This window comes from Pteropus alecto, unplaced genomic scaffold (assembly GCF_000325575.1).
Source record: "Pteropus alecto unplaced genomic scaffold, ASM32557v1 scaffold195, whole genome shotgun sequence".
NCBI classification, from domain to species: domain Eukaryota; kingdom Metazoa; phylum Chordata; class Mammalia; order Chiroptera; family Pteropodidae; genus Pteropus; species Pteropus alecto.
This window is the reverse complement of record NW_006438073.1, coordinates 9741013-9760419: the sequence shown is the minus strand read 5'-3', so window position 1 is coordinate 9760419 and position 19407 is coordinate 9741013. Positions and strand designations below refer to the sequence as shown.

The 19407-nt window shown below is 54.3% G+C and overlaps 1 protein-coding gene and 1 pseudogene across 1 annotated transcript in view; both read right to left on the bottom strand.

The window, feature by feature from the left end:
* Positions 1-349: 349 nt before the first annotated feature.
* Positions 350-468, bottom strand: LOC112482389 (annotated as a pseudogene).
* Positions 469-2154: 1686 nt separating this feature from the next.
* The window catches only part of AFDN (afadin, adherens junction formation factor), an 82357-nt gene continuing 65104 nt past the window's right edge, over positions 2155-19407 (bottom strand). The window contains exons 28-33 of the mRNA XM_025049061.1: positions 18963-19406; positions 11704-11841; positions 8209-8295; positions 8040-8112; positions 4921-5005; positions 2155-4072 (exon numbers count right to left, since the gene is read on the bottom strand). Coding sequence (XP_024904829.1) covers positions 3919-4072; positions 4921-5005; positions 8040-8112; positions 8209-8295; positions 11704-11841; positions 18963-19406 — 981 coding nt within the window. The 3' untranslated portion in view covers positions 2155-3918. The remainder of the gene's footprint in view (positions 4073-4920; positions 5006-8039; positions 8113-8208; positions 8296-11703; positions 11842-18962; position 19407) is intronic.

Here is a 19407-nt window from a genome sequence, read left to right as displayed (position 1 = left end):
GGAGGGGGGAGGAAGAGGGAGGTGGCAGGAGGTAGGAGGGAGACGGAAAAGTGGCCCGGGAGCGGGGCGGGCAGCTGTCTGCCTTGGGCAGAGGGGACCTGGGGACGTGCCGCCCGTGGCAGGGAGTGCTCTCCCAACAGCACCCGTAATTTTGCTCAACGCAGAGCGGCCGCTCTTGTATTTTAGGCCCGCTCCGGTGGAAAACGTTGGCAAGGCAGGACGTTCTGAAGCCACAGTTAAGGTGTGTTCCAGGTGTTCTTCTGTTTTTATTAGGCGAGGCAACCCTTGGTTGACCTCACGGATTGCAAGGATCTCGTCGACTTACAATCCCTTAGTTTTTTATTTTTTATGCCTACAGCACCTGGTCTTCCTAGGTGGTCTCCCATCCAAGTACTAACCGGGCCCGACCCTGCTTAGCTTCCGAGATCAGACGGGATCAGGCACGTTCAGGGGGGCACGGCCAGACACCCAGGTCTTTTTTTGTTGTTGTTAGATCACTTAATTGTCTTACATTCTTTTCAAAAATTCCCAGGTAAAACCACTGTCACTGACTTACATAGAGGCCGTCTGCACCTGTCGCCTCCGCACCGTAAAACACAAGCTTTAGAAAAGAAGAAGCGAATGAGGTTTAAAGCACCGAAGGCGTGAAACACGGTGACCGCCCCGGCTGGCCTGCCGACCTCGTTAGCGCCTCTGGACTCACACCTGCGCCTCACCTGCGCCCAGCTCACCTGCCCCTGTCCTCGTCTCCTGAGCGTCCCACTACTTGTCATTCAAACTTGGTCACACCAACCCCAGGCTGAGCCAGCGCACCGCCCCTGAGCACCGGCATAGGCCTCCTGCCCCGTCCCTCCACGTGCCACCAGAGGCCCGTGTGCCTCACGCCCTGTGCAGCCCCGCAGGAGGCTGCATGAACGCTACCTCCGCACGGTGGTTTAAGACCCTCCGACCCCACCGCCCACCCCGTTCCCCCCATACGCCCCGGCCTCTGGGCTCGGACCCGTCCAGTGTAGCAGCCTCTGCCTCGGGGGCTTCCTTCCACCTGCGGGACAGGCCGGAAGCCGCCTCAGAGGGCAGCATCCGTGTCTCAGTCTGCCATCTCCGTGACTTAAATTGGGTCCCTCTATTAAACCCTGCAAGTGGCCTGTACACCCTTACACTACACCGCTGGCTGTGTGCGCACACAAACTGCGTACCCGTCTCCCCAGATCCACTATGGGATCCTCGGAATGACTGTCAGCAGCGACTGATCGCGTAGGACCTTGAGTAACAGCTTTGACAAACTGCGCATTAGTGCCTCTGTACCAGCTGGAAGGTGGCTGCGTCCTTTGGGCCTACGTGACTTCTCCGACTACGCTGGACGAATGCTAGAATGCAAAACCTGTCGCTGCTGGTGCACACTTTCCCTTTAGTGAGTCGTCCCACGTGCATTCTGCTGTGCCCCGCAGTGCCCTAGATATAGCCGCGAGCCTGAGACGAGCCACCGGTGCCAGGAAGCAGAGGGCGCGTCGCCCACGGGCCCCTGCTGCGGTCTGAGTGGACAAGGTGACACCTGCCATGACTCCGTCAAGGGCAAGGGCGATGACGGGCCCGAGGGGAAGCCGCGCGGAGAGGGCCCTCCACGCTGCCCTCCCACACCTCAGGCGCCTTTCTGGGCGTCCGGACACACGCGAAGTGGTGACTGTGGTCCCCGCATGGGACCACCTGCTTCTCCTAGGACCTCCGAGGCCCGGCCCAGCACTGCTGCCTGGAGGCCCGGACAGAGGGGACCAGAAGCAGACCAGGGTCGCGAGGAGGGAGGACATGCACGGGGCGGGGCAGGGCCGCTGGGTGCCACTCACGTCTGTCACCCCCGGGCCCCCTGCACTGGAACGCCTCTCACCGGGACACCGTGTCGTACACTGTGCTAATTACCGTGTGTCTGCCTCGCAGGGGCGCCCCTGGGACAGCGTGACTGAGAAACGGTTTGAATGTCTCCCGGGACAGCGCGTGCGCAAGGTGGTCCTGGAGGCTGGGGCTGGGCGAGCATCCCCGACACTGAGCACACGGCCTGACACGGGCGGGACGCTTGGTTCATGTTTAACGAGCGGGAGGGACAGCACGGGAGGGAGACCGACGTCACACAGTCTGTCGGAGGCGTTAACAGCAAGCAGATACACTTAAATACATATAAAGTTTATTAAAAATAGGTTGCAAGTGAAATACAGTAGAAATGGAAAACTACAGCAGTTCGGATGTTTCTTCCATATAATGCACAGCTGTGAAAAGCCCTGTCCGCTATTCACATTTCACCGACCGTCGAGGACGGCCACACCCACTCGTCGATGAGTCTGACGACCACACACGACTCTCCCTGTCCGTAGATATTCACATGTCTTTGCATGTACTTATGTGTATTTTTCCCCATATATTAACAGAATAGTAGTTCGTCTGCATCATTTTCTTTAAAGAAAAGTGTGGATTTAGTCCCCATGAGGCCACCAGTGTCCTCCAGACACCTGGAGGAGCCTGCAAATCCTTCATCAGCACAGAGCCATCTCACTCTCTCACTCGGGGCGGTGGGAGCACACTTCCAAACAGGAGCCCTGGCAGGCATAAAAAATATTTACACTTGCGTTTTAATGATTTATCATACAACTCTTGTTAAAGTGATTGCTAAGGCTGGGAAGCCCCTGCCTCTCCCCTTTGAAAGTGTGCTAACACGCACGTCTGTAAGAGAACAACGTGGTACAGGAAAATCACCTAGACCCCACGTCAGGGTTTTGTCAAATAGAAAAGCTGCTCGTAATCACACAGTAATTTACCGTTTCACCATCACGCACTACAAAGCAGAGTGAGGTCCGTCTCCCCGACATCGGCCACATTCATAGCTGAAGAAACGACAGCGGTAACTAAATGCAACAAAGGAAAATTAAATAATTCTGTGAGTAAAAAATAGCTTGAACCGCCGTGAGTTGTTCTTGCAGGTGTGGATTACAGACGCCAGAGGTGACTGAAGGCCGTCCCCGACAGCACACAGGTGTAAATCTCGTCAAACTTAAAAATTCCTGAGCAACAGCTGTGCTGAGTGCCACCGACTAACGAGGCATGCTTTTCCGACGTTCTCGTTCCTGTTCACGGCAAGGCCACCTGGCTAGACGCCCTTCTGTGGGTTTCCGTGGATACCTGAAACATTTGGCTAACTTTCCAACATTAACTGCCATCTTCGAAATCACCAACGATTTATTATAACAATAATCTGGAATTTACAAAAATAAAATTTCCTAAGCTTAAAGCGTCAAACTTTTTTGGTTGGAAAAAAACTTTTCGATCAGATATTGAGAACTGACTGGAAGGGCGTGGGCCTGTAAGGGAAGGGGGGTCACGTCTCTGGTGTGCGTCGTCCCCCGTCCGGGAAGCGGCAGTGTAAGCTGCTTTGTGGCTAAGGACAGGAAGGGCTGTGTCGGGTCTGCTCGCGACCAGCCCGAAGCAGCCTGTCCCCGTGTGTCCTGTCTCCTGCATCGCTGCCTGTAGTGGCTCTCAAATAGTGCAAACAATCATCTGGGTGATTCAAGCTATTCGCTATTCTCTGCAAGCTAAAGAGTGTGGAAAAGAACAGAAATGGGACTTGCTTGTGCTCCTTGGGTAAGGTGGGGGAGAAACAGCTCATTCTCTCTTACTGGCCGCCCCCGTCCCCTTTCCGACTCAGACTCTAGAAAGGAAACTAACAAAGCTATCTGCACGTGAGTCGGACAATTAAGAAATTAAGACAGTGTTGAAATCATAGAAGTGACAGTCTCCGGGAAAGAAAACAGGCTTTCCTGGAGCCAGACCATCTCTGTACCCCGACCGTCTCAGCAGAGTCTCCGCGACTCGGGGGCGCACCCCTCTCCTTCGGGCTCGGAGGGGCCGGGACGCCGCGCGCCGCCCCCTCCCTCCTCACTTCGTGTTCAGTTCGTTTTCCAGTTCCGTCAACTTGCGAGAGGCTTTCACTTTGTTAGACACGTCGTGACCTTGTGAGAAGAGACGCTGGCGCTCTCTGAACGTCAGGTTTTCAGGGGCTCCAGAACTCGCGGGGGGGTCTGCGTCGTGGCTGCAGGAGAGGGAAGGTCAAAGCGGAAAGAACTCGTCAACCAGCGGGCACGTTTACGCTAAACGGCACTTACGGGGCAGCTTCAGCAAGAGCCTGTGTCAAACTCTGCCACGACCTTCCTCATCGTGAAAATCACAGGGGCTGTTTCTAAACCAATGCTGAGAAAAAGGGTAACGTGTTCTCCTTACTACGTTAGTTTAAAAGTTAATGGTAACTTTCTCCAGTCACATCCAACGGTCAAACCCTTTAGTAGCTTCGGTTCCAGCCGGCAGGCAATTCTTAACAGTTAAGTTTAACTAACGAGGTGGTTTTAAAGTGCAGAATTCTAACGACCCCTGCACGGACCTGAGAGGCACCTCTGAGCACCCTGACTGCGTACGAAGCTGCGGGGGGACGCCGGGGAGTCCCCTGACGCCTTCGGCTTCCATGCTCTAGGAGCTCGCCGGCCAGCAGTGTCTGGCTAAACCCGAGGTGTGGCCCCCATCAAACCGATCCGCTCGTGCATCGTTGGGGCTGGCCTCCCGCGGGCCAGCAGGATGTCTGGTCACTGCCCGGGAACTTTCACCCCTCTTTGTGGAAGCAAACAGCGGGGTGTCCCACTGATTCTGAGGGTCTAACTACTGAGCCGGCCTCATCGTCATGTGAAGCAACTACATGAGCATCACAAATAAAAAAGCTCACGTGCTCACGCGATTCTGTGCAATGACAAAAGCCTGAGCTGATAATGACGTCTCTCAAATGTGAACCCAGCTCACCCACAACGGCCTGAGGAAGGACAAGGGACTCACGGCCTGAGGAAGGACAAGGGACTCACGGTGGGGGGGCCTGTCCGGTGCAAACGCAAATACCTTTTGGGCGGTTTCTCTCTCAGATCCCGATACGCATCATGGGCGCCGAAAAGGGTCCCAGTAGATCCAGTATAAGAGTTTGGTCCTTTTCCATTAAAAAAAGAGAAAAATCAGAGTTAAAGTACTTGTGTTGTTTCCCACATTTCACCCATGGGGAAGATGCAGGGCCCATGGGGCCTGAGGCGTCTCTCGTCACTGCACAGACTGCAGACGGCCCGTCACATGGGACGGACTGGGCAGCCTGCGGTCCCGCCCGAGTGACCTAAGTCGTCCCGTGGGCGCCCTGGCAGGGCGCCGTGTGACAGCTGCGCGCCCTCGCGCTGGGGGGAGCCGGCACAGGCCTCGGCAGGGGCGGCCAAATGTGGGATCGTCACGGAGTCAGAGGCAAAGTCCACAGAAGGCTGACGGTAAACTTTCAAGACACTCCTGACATTGAGAATTTTTCTACGAGATCAATAACAGCAAGTGTCACCTACAGATTGAGAAGTAACCACACGATTGAAGTTCTTTCCAGGACAGCTACTGAATATTTTTGAAATGGCTATAATTAATCACATAAAGTTTTTAAATATGTGAGCTACCAGAAACCCCTGGGACTGATACTAGTGCCACAGATACAAAATGTCAGACGCCGTCACAGAAGGACCCAAAGCAGCACGGGAAGAGGGAAGAAGGAGCCCTGCCTGTGACCGGCCGAGTGACCGTGCTGGGCCCGCCTGCTGGCGAGGCCCCTGCCCCATCCGCTCCGGAGGGTGCGGAACAGCAGAAGAGACGATGCAGACGAAAAGTTTAAACGCATCCAAGTAAGCGCATGTTGCCACTAATGAGGCGTCATTAAAATCGCAACGCGTTCAAATAGTACTAACGTACTTCTGGTAACTAACGTCAGCGGGACAGAGAATTTCACACTTAAAAAGTCTCTGGCTTGTAATACTAACACGTGCTGGAGCAATAAACGCTCCGAACACTCAGCTGACAGTGACGGCAGAGCAGACTGGAGGAAACAGGCCACAGATCGGCACGGCGTCCGACATGGAGGTTACCTTTCCACGCGAGCTGCAGAAACGTGAATTTCAGGCTTCAACGTAAAAGGACCTACTGTGCAGAAGCGCGTCTGGGACAGAGCTCGCCCACTTCCTGCCGCGTCCTCCAGGCACTGCACCCTCCCCCCCGGCTCAGCCAGCTCTCCATCGCCACTGTGTGGGGATCACCCTCAGCAAAGATCGAAAGAGCCAACGCACGCGCTTCTAACCCGACGTCACCCACAGCAGGCCTCTGGATAAACTCTGTGCACAGTGAAATCCTTTCCATTTTAATGCTAAAATTTAATTCATTTTGTTTTTAAAAATGGCATGTTGTCTCTTTTAATCTCTGTTTTAAGAATGATACTTGTTTCTTCCACTGGGAAAAGTCAATTCAAAATTTTCGAAATTTTGAAAACCAGAATATCAAATACCTTCAGCTGACACTATATGAATTGATACTACACATTTCAAATAATTCTCAAAGAGTTTTAGTAAAGAATATTTCTACTACACTGCTGTGTTGAAATCGGACATTATTCATTTCAATTCATAAGCTGACTCTATCCGTACGGCTTCCGGCGGAGAAAGCCAAGTCCCGTCAACAGCATCGCGCTTTCCCGTGCTCGCGACAGGACAGGGAGCTGACGGGGACTGGACGGTGGCAGGGCGGTGACGGGCGGTAAGGTCAGAGCGCCCTGTGACTTGGTGCAGCAGCCCCATCCGTTACGAAGCGGGGCAGTCTCCCACGAGGCGCGGACGCAGGATGTAACCTGCTTGTAACCTGCTCCACGCGGCCTTCAGGTGCGAGGGGAGACAGGGTTGTCGGCGTGACTGGAAGCCGGCACGGCCATGTGGCCTGAGCCACCGCAGTCCGTCACCGAGCCTCGTGCATTCGTATCACGACATTTACGAGATATCTAAAGTTCAGCTTGGAATTTGATGCAAGGAGACCAAAGGCATCTTGCCTCAAAAATCAGTTATTCCGCAAGTCTTAAGCCAGTCAAGATACGTATAACAGAAATTTTCCAAAAGGATGGAATTCTGGCTTCTGAGCGATTCGACCTAAAATTGTGTCCTGAGCTCTCACTCAGGTGGAAAGAAACTGGCAAAACCCACTGTGACCAAGAGGCAAAGTCACACGGGTTCTTGATCATCCAACCCCCAGAACTGTGGCGCGCCCCGTGCAGGATTCAGACGGCCAACCCCCTCCTCCCGGAGCCACCCCACTAACTCCAAGAACGTCGCTGCCAGCACCCCACATCTGAAGAGCTAAAACCAGTCTGAAATCCGAGTCCTTGTCGTCACGGTTCTGTCTTAAACACAGCCCTGTGTTGTCTCAGACCCGACTCCTGCCGACCGGCCTGCGGCAGCCTCTGGACGCCAGCACCACAGGACCCCGCAAGCCCCAGGGGAAGGGGAAGGGGCAGGGGCGGTCTGCGGTGACCGGGGCCCCTGCCAGGAGGCGGCTGGCTCCAGGCAGCACCACAACCCCTGGGGCGCCAGCTCTGACAACCGCGGGAGCAGAGTCGCCTCATGCCCCTCTGCCCGCGCCGTCCAACGCAGAACAGTCTACTCACGTGACATGAGGGACACTGGGCATGCACCCGTGACACCGTTAACGAGAGACACTTATCCCGAGATACTAGAGTGTGCGAGAAGGGTGCGTGTCCCACCACGTAAGCGCCCCGTGAAGACCAGAGAGCGAGGCCACGCCCAGGGCTGCGTGGGGGACCAGGGCAGGAGGGCGGGCGGGACGCGGGGCCTGAGCGAGCAGCAGCGCTCGGGGCCCTGGAGGGCAGCACGAGCGGAGACAGCTGCGGGGGACCGCCAGCCAGACCAGCGACCAAACCCAGATCTAGGTGCTGGCCGGAGCCCAGGCCGGGCTGGCAACCCCACTCTTTGCCTCCACTGGGGGTGGCGGGCAGGGCAGCGGCCCGCCTGCTGGGGGGAGGGGGCGGCCTGCTTGGTGGGCAGTACCGGTGGCAGTGGCCGAGGGTGGCCAATGAGTTGGAGGGAAAGACACCACTGGAGGCCGGGCATGGTGGCCTCCGGGCGGAGCCGGGACACTGGCTCGGCCAGAGCGCGCACCCTGACCTGCTGGCCCGCAGTCCTCCTCCTCCTCCTCCTCCTCGTTGTATGCGACGACCTCCTTCTTCTTCTTCTTCTTCTTCTTCTTCTTCTTCTTTTCTTCTCTCTCTCTCTCTTCCTCTTTCTCTCTCCATAAATCAAACTGAAATTTGATATGCATTCTTAAAATGATGACTGGCGCCAGCAGCCTGCGCTCCGCCTCGTCGTGCTGCCGGCGCCTCTCGGCCTCCAGGCGGCTGTAATAGCCTTCTTCCTGTCGCCTCTGCGGGCGGGAACAGACAAACGCAAAGGTCAGAAAGAGGCGTGGGGGGGACCGCGGCCACCCGACCGCCTGCACAGCGCAGGAAAAGAAGTGTGTGCCCCAGTCCCTGTCACCACACTGAGGACGCATCCACGGGACGTTAAGGTGTGGACACAGCAGGTGCCGTGGCGGAAACGGTCCTCTCCTGAGCCTCGTGAACGCACGCCGGCTGCTCTGGAATGCTCCGACACACGGCGGCTCCGAGGCACGGGAGTGCGGCCCTCTCAGGCGCCCCCGGCCTCCCTTCCAGCGGCCGCGCATCGCTGTCCCCACCCCACCACTCCACGGGACAGTCGGGCCTCCGCTGCTCCCTCTGGGTCCGTCTCTGTCCTTCTGCTTTTGGTAGGATGTCAACTTACCTGGTACCGCTGAGTCTACAGACAAAGCTAAGCCCAACACAGGCTACGACTGGCTTTCTAGAGTGGGCGCTTTCGGAAGCGCACACCTGGGAGCCTCCCCACTGAACCCCGCACGTTCAGAAGAGCATGCTTCCTGGGCGAGAAGGGCGGGCTTACGTCACCTGGTTCACCCCGTGACTCAGAGGAAAATTAGGAAGAAACCACAGACTGTGAAAAACATTACTTGTTTTCCCAAAGCAACAATCTAACAAATACTCTGCACAGTTCACAGGTCAGGCCTTAAACTCCCTCACAGAAAGTTCGAGAGCCAGGATTAAGAGCAAGAGCAACAGGATATGCAAATATATTTGACACGTACATTTTTTCTGACATATATCTCCACAAACTACAGTTGACAGTGTTAAAATTACTTTAACATTAAAAAAGATAACAGCACAGTTTTGTTAAAGATTGACAGAAATTTTAGGACACAAGAAAAAAGTAAATAAGAAAGGGGTGAAAGGTCAAGCAGAATAGTCTGCCCTAACGTGAATGACGTGCCGTGTTACACGGTGGAGGACGATGAGTTTTACACTCATTCAGTCAAAGACACCGATTTCAGGGGACTCGCTGGCGTCAGGACAGAAGTTTGTAGTCCCCATTTCAATTTGTATGCTTGCGTTTTCCCCTACGGCCTCCATGTGCACACACACGTGTGCACACACACGTACACACGTACACGCATGCATACACACGCCCACGCACACACGCACGCACCCACATGCACGTACGTGCATGCGTTCACACACGCACACACGTGTCCGCACACACCCACGCACACAGCACACATGTGTGCACACGTACTTGTGCGTTTGTACACACACCCCCACATGCATGTACGCACGTGTTCACACATGCATGTGTCCGCACACACCCACGCACACACAGCACACATGCGTGCAATGCACTCGTGCGTTCACACCCCCCCACATGCATGCACGCACATGTGTTCGCACACATGCATGTGTCCGCACACACAGCACACATGCTTGCACACACACTCGTGTGTTCGTACACACACATACACACACGCGTGCACACACACGCATGTGCACACACGCAGTGAATGAATGCACAATGGCCGACGCTTCGCCTTCGGAGGGAGGAAGTCTAAGCGAAGGCCGGCCCCGATCGTGGCCCTGGACCCAATTTCTCACTTCGTCTTCTCGCTCTACGTTGAGACATCCCGAAGGAAAAGCATGTCTCTCCTTTTCCACACAGGGTGTGGCATCGAATCTGGAATAGCCCCGGTGGCTTTGGCGCGGGGCCACCAGGACTGGGGGCCTAGGGAAGAGCAGGGGCTCGCTAACATTTCAGGGGAAGCGGAAGGTTCTCTTCAGCTGGATGAGAGGAGATACGATTACAGGACCCGGAAAGCCTTTTTCTACCCAACGTTTTTCTGTAACAAAGCAAACCCAGCAATTTTGGAATTCTGTATAAAAAATAGGTTCTTCAACTTCTTTTTACATTGACCACTCAATTACAGAAGCAGTTACTGAAAAAAAGTGTGTCTGACATAATCACGAGTTGTGAGACCGCAAGCCGATCACAGGTCACAGACACGACCCACCCTCCCCGGGGGTGTCCTGCTCCCACATGTGACCGCACAGGCCAGGGCTCGGTGGGGCCCGGGACGCCACGCAGCGCAGGCTCCCGGGAGGGCAGCGGGTCTGTGTGCAGCCCGTCCTGGGGCCGTGCAGGCGGACGGCTGAGGTGGCCCGGAGTGGAGACAGCACAGGAAGAGAACATGCGACACCCTGACAGCGGAGAACTCCAGGGGCTCCACTCGGGAAATCCGATTTCCTTAGGAAGACCCTCAGTCCCGCCTGGGGCGGCCCGGTCCTGACCACCCCCACCGGAAGGGGCTTGGGAAGCTCCTGGCGCTGCAGGTCACGGGGGGCTGCAGGGGAGGCCAAGGTCTACGAAACGCAGAGACCGCTGGTTTCCGTGCAGCTGTGTGTCCTCGCACTACTCACCCCACTTTCTTGTAAATGTATCACGTTCCTGCCGACCGTACCCCTTGACTAGGTACCCTAATAGATCCTATCACCATGAAAAGCTTCCTAAAACTTCTTTTGTGGGGGTGGGGAGGGTACTCTGTTAACATAGTTCATGGGACTATCAAAAAAGGAACTTTTAATAAAAACTAAATCTTCGCTATCAGAAGCTGAGGCACTCAAGCTCCCGCCTTCACAGAAGGGAGGTGACCGAGCAGGTAACTGAGCGGGTGACAGAGCAAGTGACTGAGCAGGTGCAGAGCGGCGTCGGCGCCAGGCAGGCCCCTGGGGCTGGGCGCGCAGCACGCACATGGAGGGGGAGCCGGGGGGCAGCACCGCACAGCTCCCGGTTCTCAGAACAGGTCAAACGAGTTGTGATTTTAAAATTCGATGGAAAGGATTCCGTGAACTTAAAGAACCTGCACATGGAAACAAAGTAACAACTCGGAGTATCTACCACGTTACAGACCAAGTACTTTTCCCTGTATGTTTTTCATAAGCCATTCGCCCGCTTTACCACGGACCGGAACGGAGTGATCTCAGTAAGTAATCTGTCTGAAATACCTAGTGGCAACAGACTGTCTCGCTACGCTCCAGGTGTTCCCGCAGCTGCCACGCAAGCTGAACAGTAACTGAGCAAACGTCCCCGCCACGGAAACAGCTGGACCACGTCCAGCGAAGCGAGGGCCAGGGCCAGGCCCGCAGACCCGCGCAGAGAGGCTGCGGGGACCGGCCCGAGGAGTTCGCAGTTTGAGAGAGACAAGCACAGAGCAAAGGGGAGCTGGAGGCAGTCGGAGGACAGGTGTGGGCCGGACCGGGCTAGAGTCTTGGTCCCGCAGCGGAAGCCGGGCGCCCCGGGCCCCGTTCCGTCTCGCACAGCTTAAGCACCGGACCGGCTTCAGCCCCCTTTGCCCGCCGGCCGGCCCGGCCGGGCTAAGTGGGTGGGACCCTCGCCGCCCTCACAGGACCAGGACCTTTTCCTCGGCGTCGCGCTTGGCCCGCGCCTCCTCCTGCTGCTGGCCACGCGCCGCGTCCTGCCGGGCGCGGTCCTCCGCCTCGCGCCGCTGCATCTCCTCCAGCTGCCGCTGCCGCTGCCGCTCCTCGTCCTGCAACTAACAGCAAAGTCAGCTCAGCCTCCGCCCGGCAGAGCCGGCAGCGCGAGACGCGGGACACGCACGGAGACGGGGGACACACACACGGAGCGGGACACGGCACGACTCACACAGCGACGGCGTCGCGACGGCAGAATGAGGCTCCAGATCGACCCCTCCCCAGAACCATCTACCCCGCACGCTCGGGCGGTGACCGAGCACGGCGCGCCCGCAACTCGTGCAGACCCACAGACGCGCCCCACAGACACCCCGACGTGACAGAGCTGCGGGACACCCTCGACCACACTCTCCCCTCGTCTCCGCTATGAATGTCGAGAAAAAGCCTGCGGGGAGACAGCGGCCGCTGGGTGGGGGCGCCACGCAGCACGAGACGCCGGCCTGACGTGCAACGCTGAGCTCTGGCCTACGGGTGCCACCTTTCCTGGGGACCGAACTTCCGGCACTCGTCCGCCCTGGCCCTTTGCCGCCAGTTTCCTCCGGATCCCGTCCTGGACCCCAGCTCGGCTCGGGACACTCCCCAATTCTGAGTCACAGGACCGGAACCAGGAGTTGGCCAGAATCTCATTCTAACTCTGTCCGGCAGCTCTGCCCTGTCTGAGCACTCAGCAGTGGGGCAGCCGCCTCCCTCCCAAGACGGCGCATTCTGCTGCCAGCCAAGCACACGTCACAGAGTCCTTCGGCTGGTCTAAGACTCATCCCTTGATCGCTTTCTAGTTTTTGTCATCTACGGTCTGCCTGTTTGAAACAACACAAAACAAAATTTAACATTTTTCCTTCACACCATTCAGATACTTGAGATCTTTAAAAATCCAGGATGTATTTTCTGTTTGGGTTTCAGCTCCTTTATCCCTGTCACATTTCTCTATGCACTCACTACAGATTGAAAATGCCTTTTCTACAAAGGGTTCTGAATTAAAAGCACACGTGGCCAGCAGAGCTCAGAGTCAGGCTCTCTCCTTCCATCTCGATCTGACACAGCTACTATTGTTTTGACAGCCTAAGATGACGGCGACTTTGAAAAGTGCGCCCTCGCCATGCATTTCGTCCGGTTAGGGACCTGGGCTCTAGCAGCACCCACAGCACTGTCCCATCCCACACCACGAGGAGCTGGTTCAAACGTTTTTAAATCACAACGTGACTCAAAGCCATCTAGGCTCAGCTTCTAGCCACTGCAGGAATCCCCTAAAGTCCCTCAGAATTACCAGTTATCCCATAAACTGTCCAGTGCAAAAACAAAAAATGTTTGGGATTCGAATTGTGTGTGCATTTTGTTAAAAACAAATATCTAACAACTTCGCTCTTGCTGATTTCTGGAACACTGTATCCAGTGGGAACGTGACAAATTAACTTGTGCCACTAGACTTGTTCGTGGCCGCAAACAATAAGACATCTTAGAGGAAAATTAAAACTCTCTTCTCAAGAAGACAAATTAATTGAACTTCCTCTTCAGTGCCATCCAGGTTTGAGCAGGGCGTCAGGGTGGGGGGCTTTTGGCCAGCTGTGTGGCAGGAGCGGGTGCTACTGATTAAGAAGAACCAAGAGGCCGCCAGGAGGACGGGGCAGAGCGGACCCACACCCGCGTGAGGGGCCCGCTGCCAGCAACGGACGTGCTCAGCGCCATCAGCACCGATGGTGAGAAACGGCACCCAATGAAACCAGCAACATAAACCACAACTGGCGACATTAAAGACTCTGCAGGAAGCTGACTTACGGGAGGACGTAAAACTGCATTTACGCCGTAAGAGGTTTTTCTGTTAACCAATAACGCACAAATTAGTTTCATCATGTTATGCTTTCTGGACTTAATTAAAAATAAATTCTGAGCAAGAAAAACAGTATACATGGAAATATCCAATTAGTTCTTTTAAATTTGAGTATAATATTAAGAAATCAGGACAATTACAATTCTCATAGCTGCAGGTACAGAATACTACCTTATAAACCTATAAACAGCTATTTTTCTCTTGAAAAACTTAATTCTTCTAAATCTAGACGGTGGTATGCAAGGAGTGTTCTTGTGTTTAGTTCACTGGCAAATGCTTTTCAAGTGAGGCGAATGAGCCAGCGCCAGAAATTACAGCGTTTCTTCCCACTGCTTGGTAAGCTGTCCCACAGAGTATTTTCGTTTTCAAAACAGATCGTTTTGTTCTTCAAAGATATGATGCTTTACTAAACACACACACACCCAAAACCCAAAAACGAATTAATGAGAGAAAAAAAGAACTTAACCTCTTAATTAAAATAACAGCTCAAGAGTGAAAAGTTACATGTGCTCAAAGAAGTCTGTGGGAAATTATATTTGGGGGAACGGATCTGACAGATAAAATAACAAGTCCTGTAGAATGAATCGAGACAGCCAGACGAAAATCACTGTAAACCAAGAACCATGCTGGGATCTCTGAAGCCAGCGTGTGAGCTTGCCCAAGGCTTCACTATACCGGCGGCCCACACTCCTCAAACAAGATTATGTTCAGGCTGAAAAAAAAAAGCACCCTGAGATCTGTGTGCTTGTGCGTTTGCACCACGTGTTACGTTGGCCAGGTCCTTCGGCGAGTCACTCGCTGACGGCGTCACTGAGAGGACCCCGAGGAGTCTGGCAGGCACGCCGCCCAAGACCCTCCCTCTGCACTCACGCGGCGCCCAGGACAGGCGGTCACGCTGAAAGCCCGAGGCCCTGGACGCAGAGTGCCGGCGGGCCCACCCGCTTCGACGGGCCTTCGGTTCCGAGGCCTGGCTGCAGCATCCGGCGCTGCGGCTTCCGAGCCGGCAGGCGGGAGGACGGTGCCCTCCTTGGGAAGAGCCCGTTCTCAGAGAGCAACTCCAGAGTGGGGCAGGACGCCACCCACACCGGTGCCCGGCCCATGACAGAGTATCAGGCCAACGGCCGGCCACCTTGCCAGGCCTGGCCGCTGCAACCTAGAGCACCTGTCACTAGGTGGGAGGACCGGCTGCCCCTCAGACCTCAGCCAGGTGACGCGAAGTGGTGGCCGACACCCACCCCCCAGGGTGGCTGTGAAGGATGGCGAGGCCTGGGCAGCACCGTGGAGGCCACGAAAGGCCTAGGGACGTCTGTCTGAGTGACAGCGAGGCCACCGCAGGGTTCTGAGGACTCCTGGGACCTGATGTGTTTGTACAGGGTGACTGGGGCTGCTCTGCTGAGAACAACCTGTCAGGGGAAGAAAGGCAGAAGCAAGGGATTCGGGAGCAAGTCCCCACCGATGGTGGCTCGGGCGGCGGGGAGGGGAGCACAGAGGTGGCCAGATTTTGAGAAAGAGCAGAATTTCTCAACAGAGAGTAAAAGGCGTCACGTAACGGTAAGGTCTGCAGTCTGAGCAACTGTAAGAACCCACTGCAAAGGGGAAGGCTGGGGGCAGAGCCGGGGACGAGGAACTTCGTGTGAACACGGCCCGCTCCGACTCTGAGCGGAGGACAGGCCTGGACTGGAAACGTAAACGAGGGTGGCGCTGGCATCAGCACAGGCCACGGACCTGGAGGTGCAGGCGCCGAGGCGACAAGGCCACGTGGAGGGGCAGAAACCCGCGGGCTGCCCCCCGCGGGAAGGCCGTGTCCCTCAGCCCATCGCCGTGAAGATCCCGTAGCAGCGCCTAAGAAAACACCCCAAAAACTGCAGGGTGGTCCTACGGGTACGGTGTGTGCGCGCCGCGCCCCCACGCTCTCAGGAGGGGTGAACACCTACCGGAGGGGTGTGTGTCTCGGGACAACCCAGCTCTGACACGGGAGGAACGCCGGAGGTGACACTGTCGACCAGTGTCAACTGGGGGCGGAGGCTGAGACGTACTCAGAGCTGGGTGGCTGAAGTCAGCGCTGAGACTCAAGCTAATGAGCGCTCAAAGGAAGAAAAACTCAACTATTTCTTTGAAATAAAAATGTTAGTAGGACCCTATCCTTAAAAACCATTATCTGCCACAGAATCTCCTCAGCACAAAGGACCTCGCGGGCCTACAGACGGGTGCGTCTCTTAAAGCCGCTGCCCGGCCGGGACCTGGGAGGCGGCTCAGCGAAGCCCTGCCTTGCAGAAGCGGCTGGGCGAGCAGCACTGTCCACCTCCTACTACATCAATGCCGGACACACAAAAAAGGCGGGAGAGAGACATAAAAGGTTTAACCTCCGGCTCATGAAAACAAGATGTAAAGCTCAGAAAATGTGCCTTTCGGTCATCAGGGCGGGGAGAGGTTTTCAAGAGAGGTTTCTCTTTGGAGTGGCAGTGCCGCCAGGCTATTTATTAAATCTTAAAGGGGAGGCTGTAGCCTGCTGCAAGGGCCACTAAAGTCAAAACTGAATTCAAGAATTTTTTTCTTTTAAGTGTCGTCTGATATTGGCCTTCTATCGTTAAAAGCCAACTAACAAATGTCGACTTAGTTAACGCAAATGTATCAGGCAGGATGTAATTGTCTGGCAGATGACACAGATGTGGTACGTGAGCATAATGGGCACTCAGTGACACTGAATGAACATGGTGAATTTATACAAAATGTGAGTTCAGGTATTACAGGGCAGACAACAGACTGGCATGGCTGATGAACTACACTAAAATCCATGTGAGGCTAAAGGAAACACAATAAAAGTTTACTGGAAATTTCTCTTACTCCACCAAAAGACAGTTACGCCCCTGACAGGTACAGACAGCTTAATTAACGAACAATGGCAGTAGCAATTCAATTGAGTTTCTAACAGGTGAATATCTAAAATCTATTTCTAATGTAACAACAATGAAATGGATTTACTTACTCTATGGAACATTTCTCTCATTTGCTCGTGTATTTATGACTAGTAAAAACACACAGAATCAATTTTGACTACAACTGAGAAAAGGTCAAAACCGTAAACAAATAGCAACACTTAAAGGAAAAAGGTAAAGAGTAACTAAATCTAAAACATTCAAAGGCATGCTTCTAGAGGGTCACGACACTACGCGTCCTGATCCAGGCCACCCCTAAGAACTGGTCTACCGAAAACATAAAACCACCACCACTGAAAGAAAAAAGGAAATCGAGACAGGAAAAAAGGACCAAAGGGAAAGAAACAAGAACATACCAAATCTAGAACAGAGATTGCTGGCACAGCAGTCTGCTGCAGGCGACAGAGAAGGAAAAAAAGAAAGATGAAGCGTGAAAACAAGTTACGTTTAGACCTGTATTCCGCCGCCAGCAAGCACATTCGCCGCCCTCATGCCTCGTCTGTTTCTGGGACACCCCAACGAGAAAAGCACAGAGCTACCAGACGAATGTCTGGCATTCAGAGAGAGCTGCCCACACGGTATTAAACATCGAGTTTCATCCTTAAGATACATAGAAACTAAAAAGGTAACATTTCCCTTAGCTCTCTTATTTAGAGACTAAAATATTCATCTTAATATGTAATTAATGGTAAACATACAGGCACTTTCAACTAAATTTTCGTAAACTTTTCGAATGTCATAATAAACACGAAGGCTTTAAAACAGTCAGTGTTTAAACTAACTGGAAAAATCGACAGACCAATAAAAATTGAGTCTTTACGGAAAAGAAGAATTCCTGTAGTTTTACAAATGCAGCTGCTAACTCTTGGGGTCGTTGGGACGCAGCTGCAGCCATGAATATTGTCGGCTAATTTGTCATAGCCTCGGTTCAGGGTCTGAACAGCAGGGGTGACAGACGCAAGGCCGTGAACACAGTCAGCTTCTCCATGACTCCACCTGCAGTGCGTCCACTAGTGACCCTGGTTGGGCAGGGGAGACGCTCACAGTAACAAGCGCACAGCTAACAATCTACTGATGGAGGCCGGAGCTGCGACTACCAAGTGAAAACCATTCAGAGTTCTTACGCTAAAAGCAATTCGCATTTATCAAAAGTCGTTCTTCCAAATAAAATAAACGGATGGCAAATATAGTCGCCCTGAAGAAATTTTACTACCGATGACTTGGAAAACACTAATAAAACAACGTTAGTGACATTTAGGTCTTTGCTTTAGAAACGTACGTGTTTTAAGAGGGATTCCAGCTGACTTCTGGGTAAAGTTCTATATATCTGGTTGAGAAAAAGTGTGTGTGTGTGTGAGAGAGAGTGAGAGAGAGAGAGAGAGAGAGAGAATATATCTCGGGAGTGAACTGAAGAGCTGACGCTGCTGGCCCTAAGCGCTCACTAATCACGACCCACGACTAAACTCATCGTGAGGCACACGACTGAAGCATGCGACCAGCGGTTCTCGGTTCAGGCCTCAAGGACAGACAGCGTCAAACAGAAGCTGGAGTCAGAAACAAAATCTAAAAGAAAAAAGGTCATGCTCTTGGCTGTCTTACAATATTGCATTGTATTAAAAAATCACTAAAATTCAATAATGTGAAGTGGTCAATAGCACCCTCTGCAAATTAATACTGATAAATGCCTCTGTCAATAATTCTCGAGAGGCTAACAAAAATCTCAAATTTGGCAATTTAACAATCTATTGCATTAAACTAACAGAAATCTTACTTTTCTTCTTTTATTTGATAAAGAAACAGGTTATTTGCATAATCTGGAGAAACAGGAGTAAAGTCACAGGTTCTCAGCATCTTTATCCCATCACTGACAGGTGGTGGTTTAACGGTGGCGTCACCCGCTTCGTCACCATCATGGGGGGCCTGCCTCCCTCCTGTAACGATACTGAACCTCCCCAGCAGGCTGTCAACAGCTCCCTTCGGGGCCCACTGTCAAGGGCTGATAATCGGGCTAGGCGGGCCAAGGGGCTGTAAGCAAAGGGGGGCGGGCACTCGCAGGCCCCGCCCACCACAGAGAGCGGGTCAGTGAGGGCGGAGCGTGTGGGTCCACAGGGCCCCAGATACCGACTGCCTGGCAGTTTAAGAAAAGATATGCCGTCCCCTGGGCAAGGCTATGACTGGCTATCATCTTATTTCCTCAACTGAAGGGCTCGAGAAGGATAAATATGTTTGAAATAGTCGTGTCAAAACCGTCCAGCCTTCTCGCCCCGGGTCGTGCGCACAGGCGCCAGCCAACAGTAAGTCCTGTCAGGCCGTCGTGCGCCCAGGGGCCTCTCCAACCCCGCGCCCTGCGTCCCGCGCCCCGGCCCAAGCCCCAGCTGGGCGGGCCGCCCAGGAGACCCCGCCCGCAGCTCCTCCCCGTTACCCGGGCTCTGCGCTCCGCCTCCAGGCGCTGCATGATCAGCACGGTGTCCACGTCGTCGTCCTCCTCGTCCTCCTCGTCCTCGTCCTTCTGCTTGGACTCCTGCAGGCGCTTCTGGAACTGCCACTCCAGCATGAGCTTGCGCAGGCGGTCGCCCTCCTCCGCCGAGCGCTCCGCCTTGCCCTGCAGCTCCTGGATCTCCCGGCTCAGCATGTCCACGATGTGCATCTGCTGCTGCTTCTCCAGCTTCTCGCGGGCGTCCCGCTTCCACGGGTCCGGGGACAGGCTGTCGCCCGAGGAGAGCTCCTCCTTGCTGACCGTGATGTACTGCAGGTCCCTGCGCTCGATGGTGCGCGGCTGCTGCTGGGGCTGCAGCTCCCGGATGACCGTCTCCTGGGGCCGGGGCAGCGTGGCGGGCTTCTCGGGCTTGGCGGGCGGCGCCGGGTTC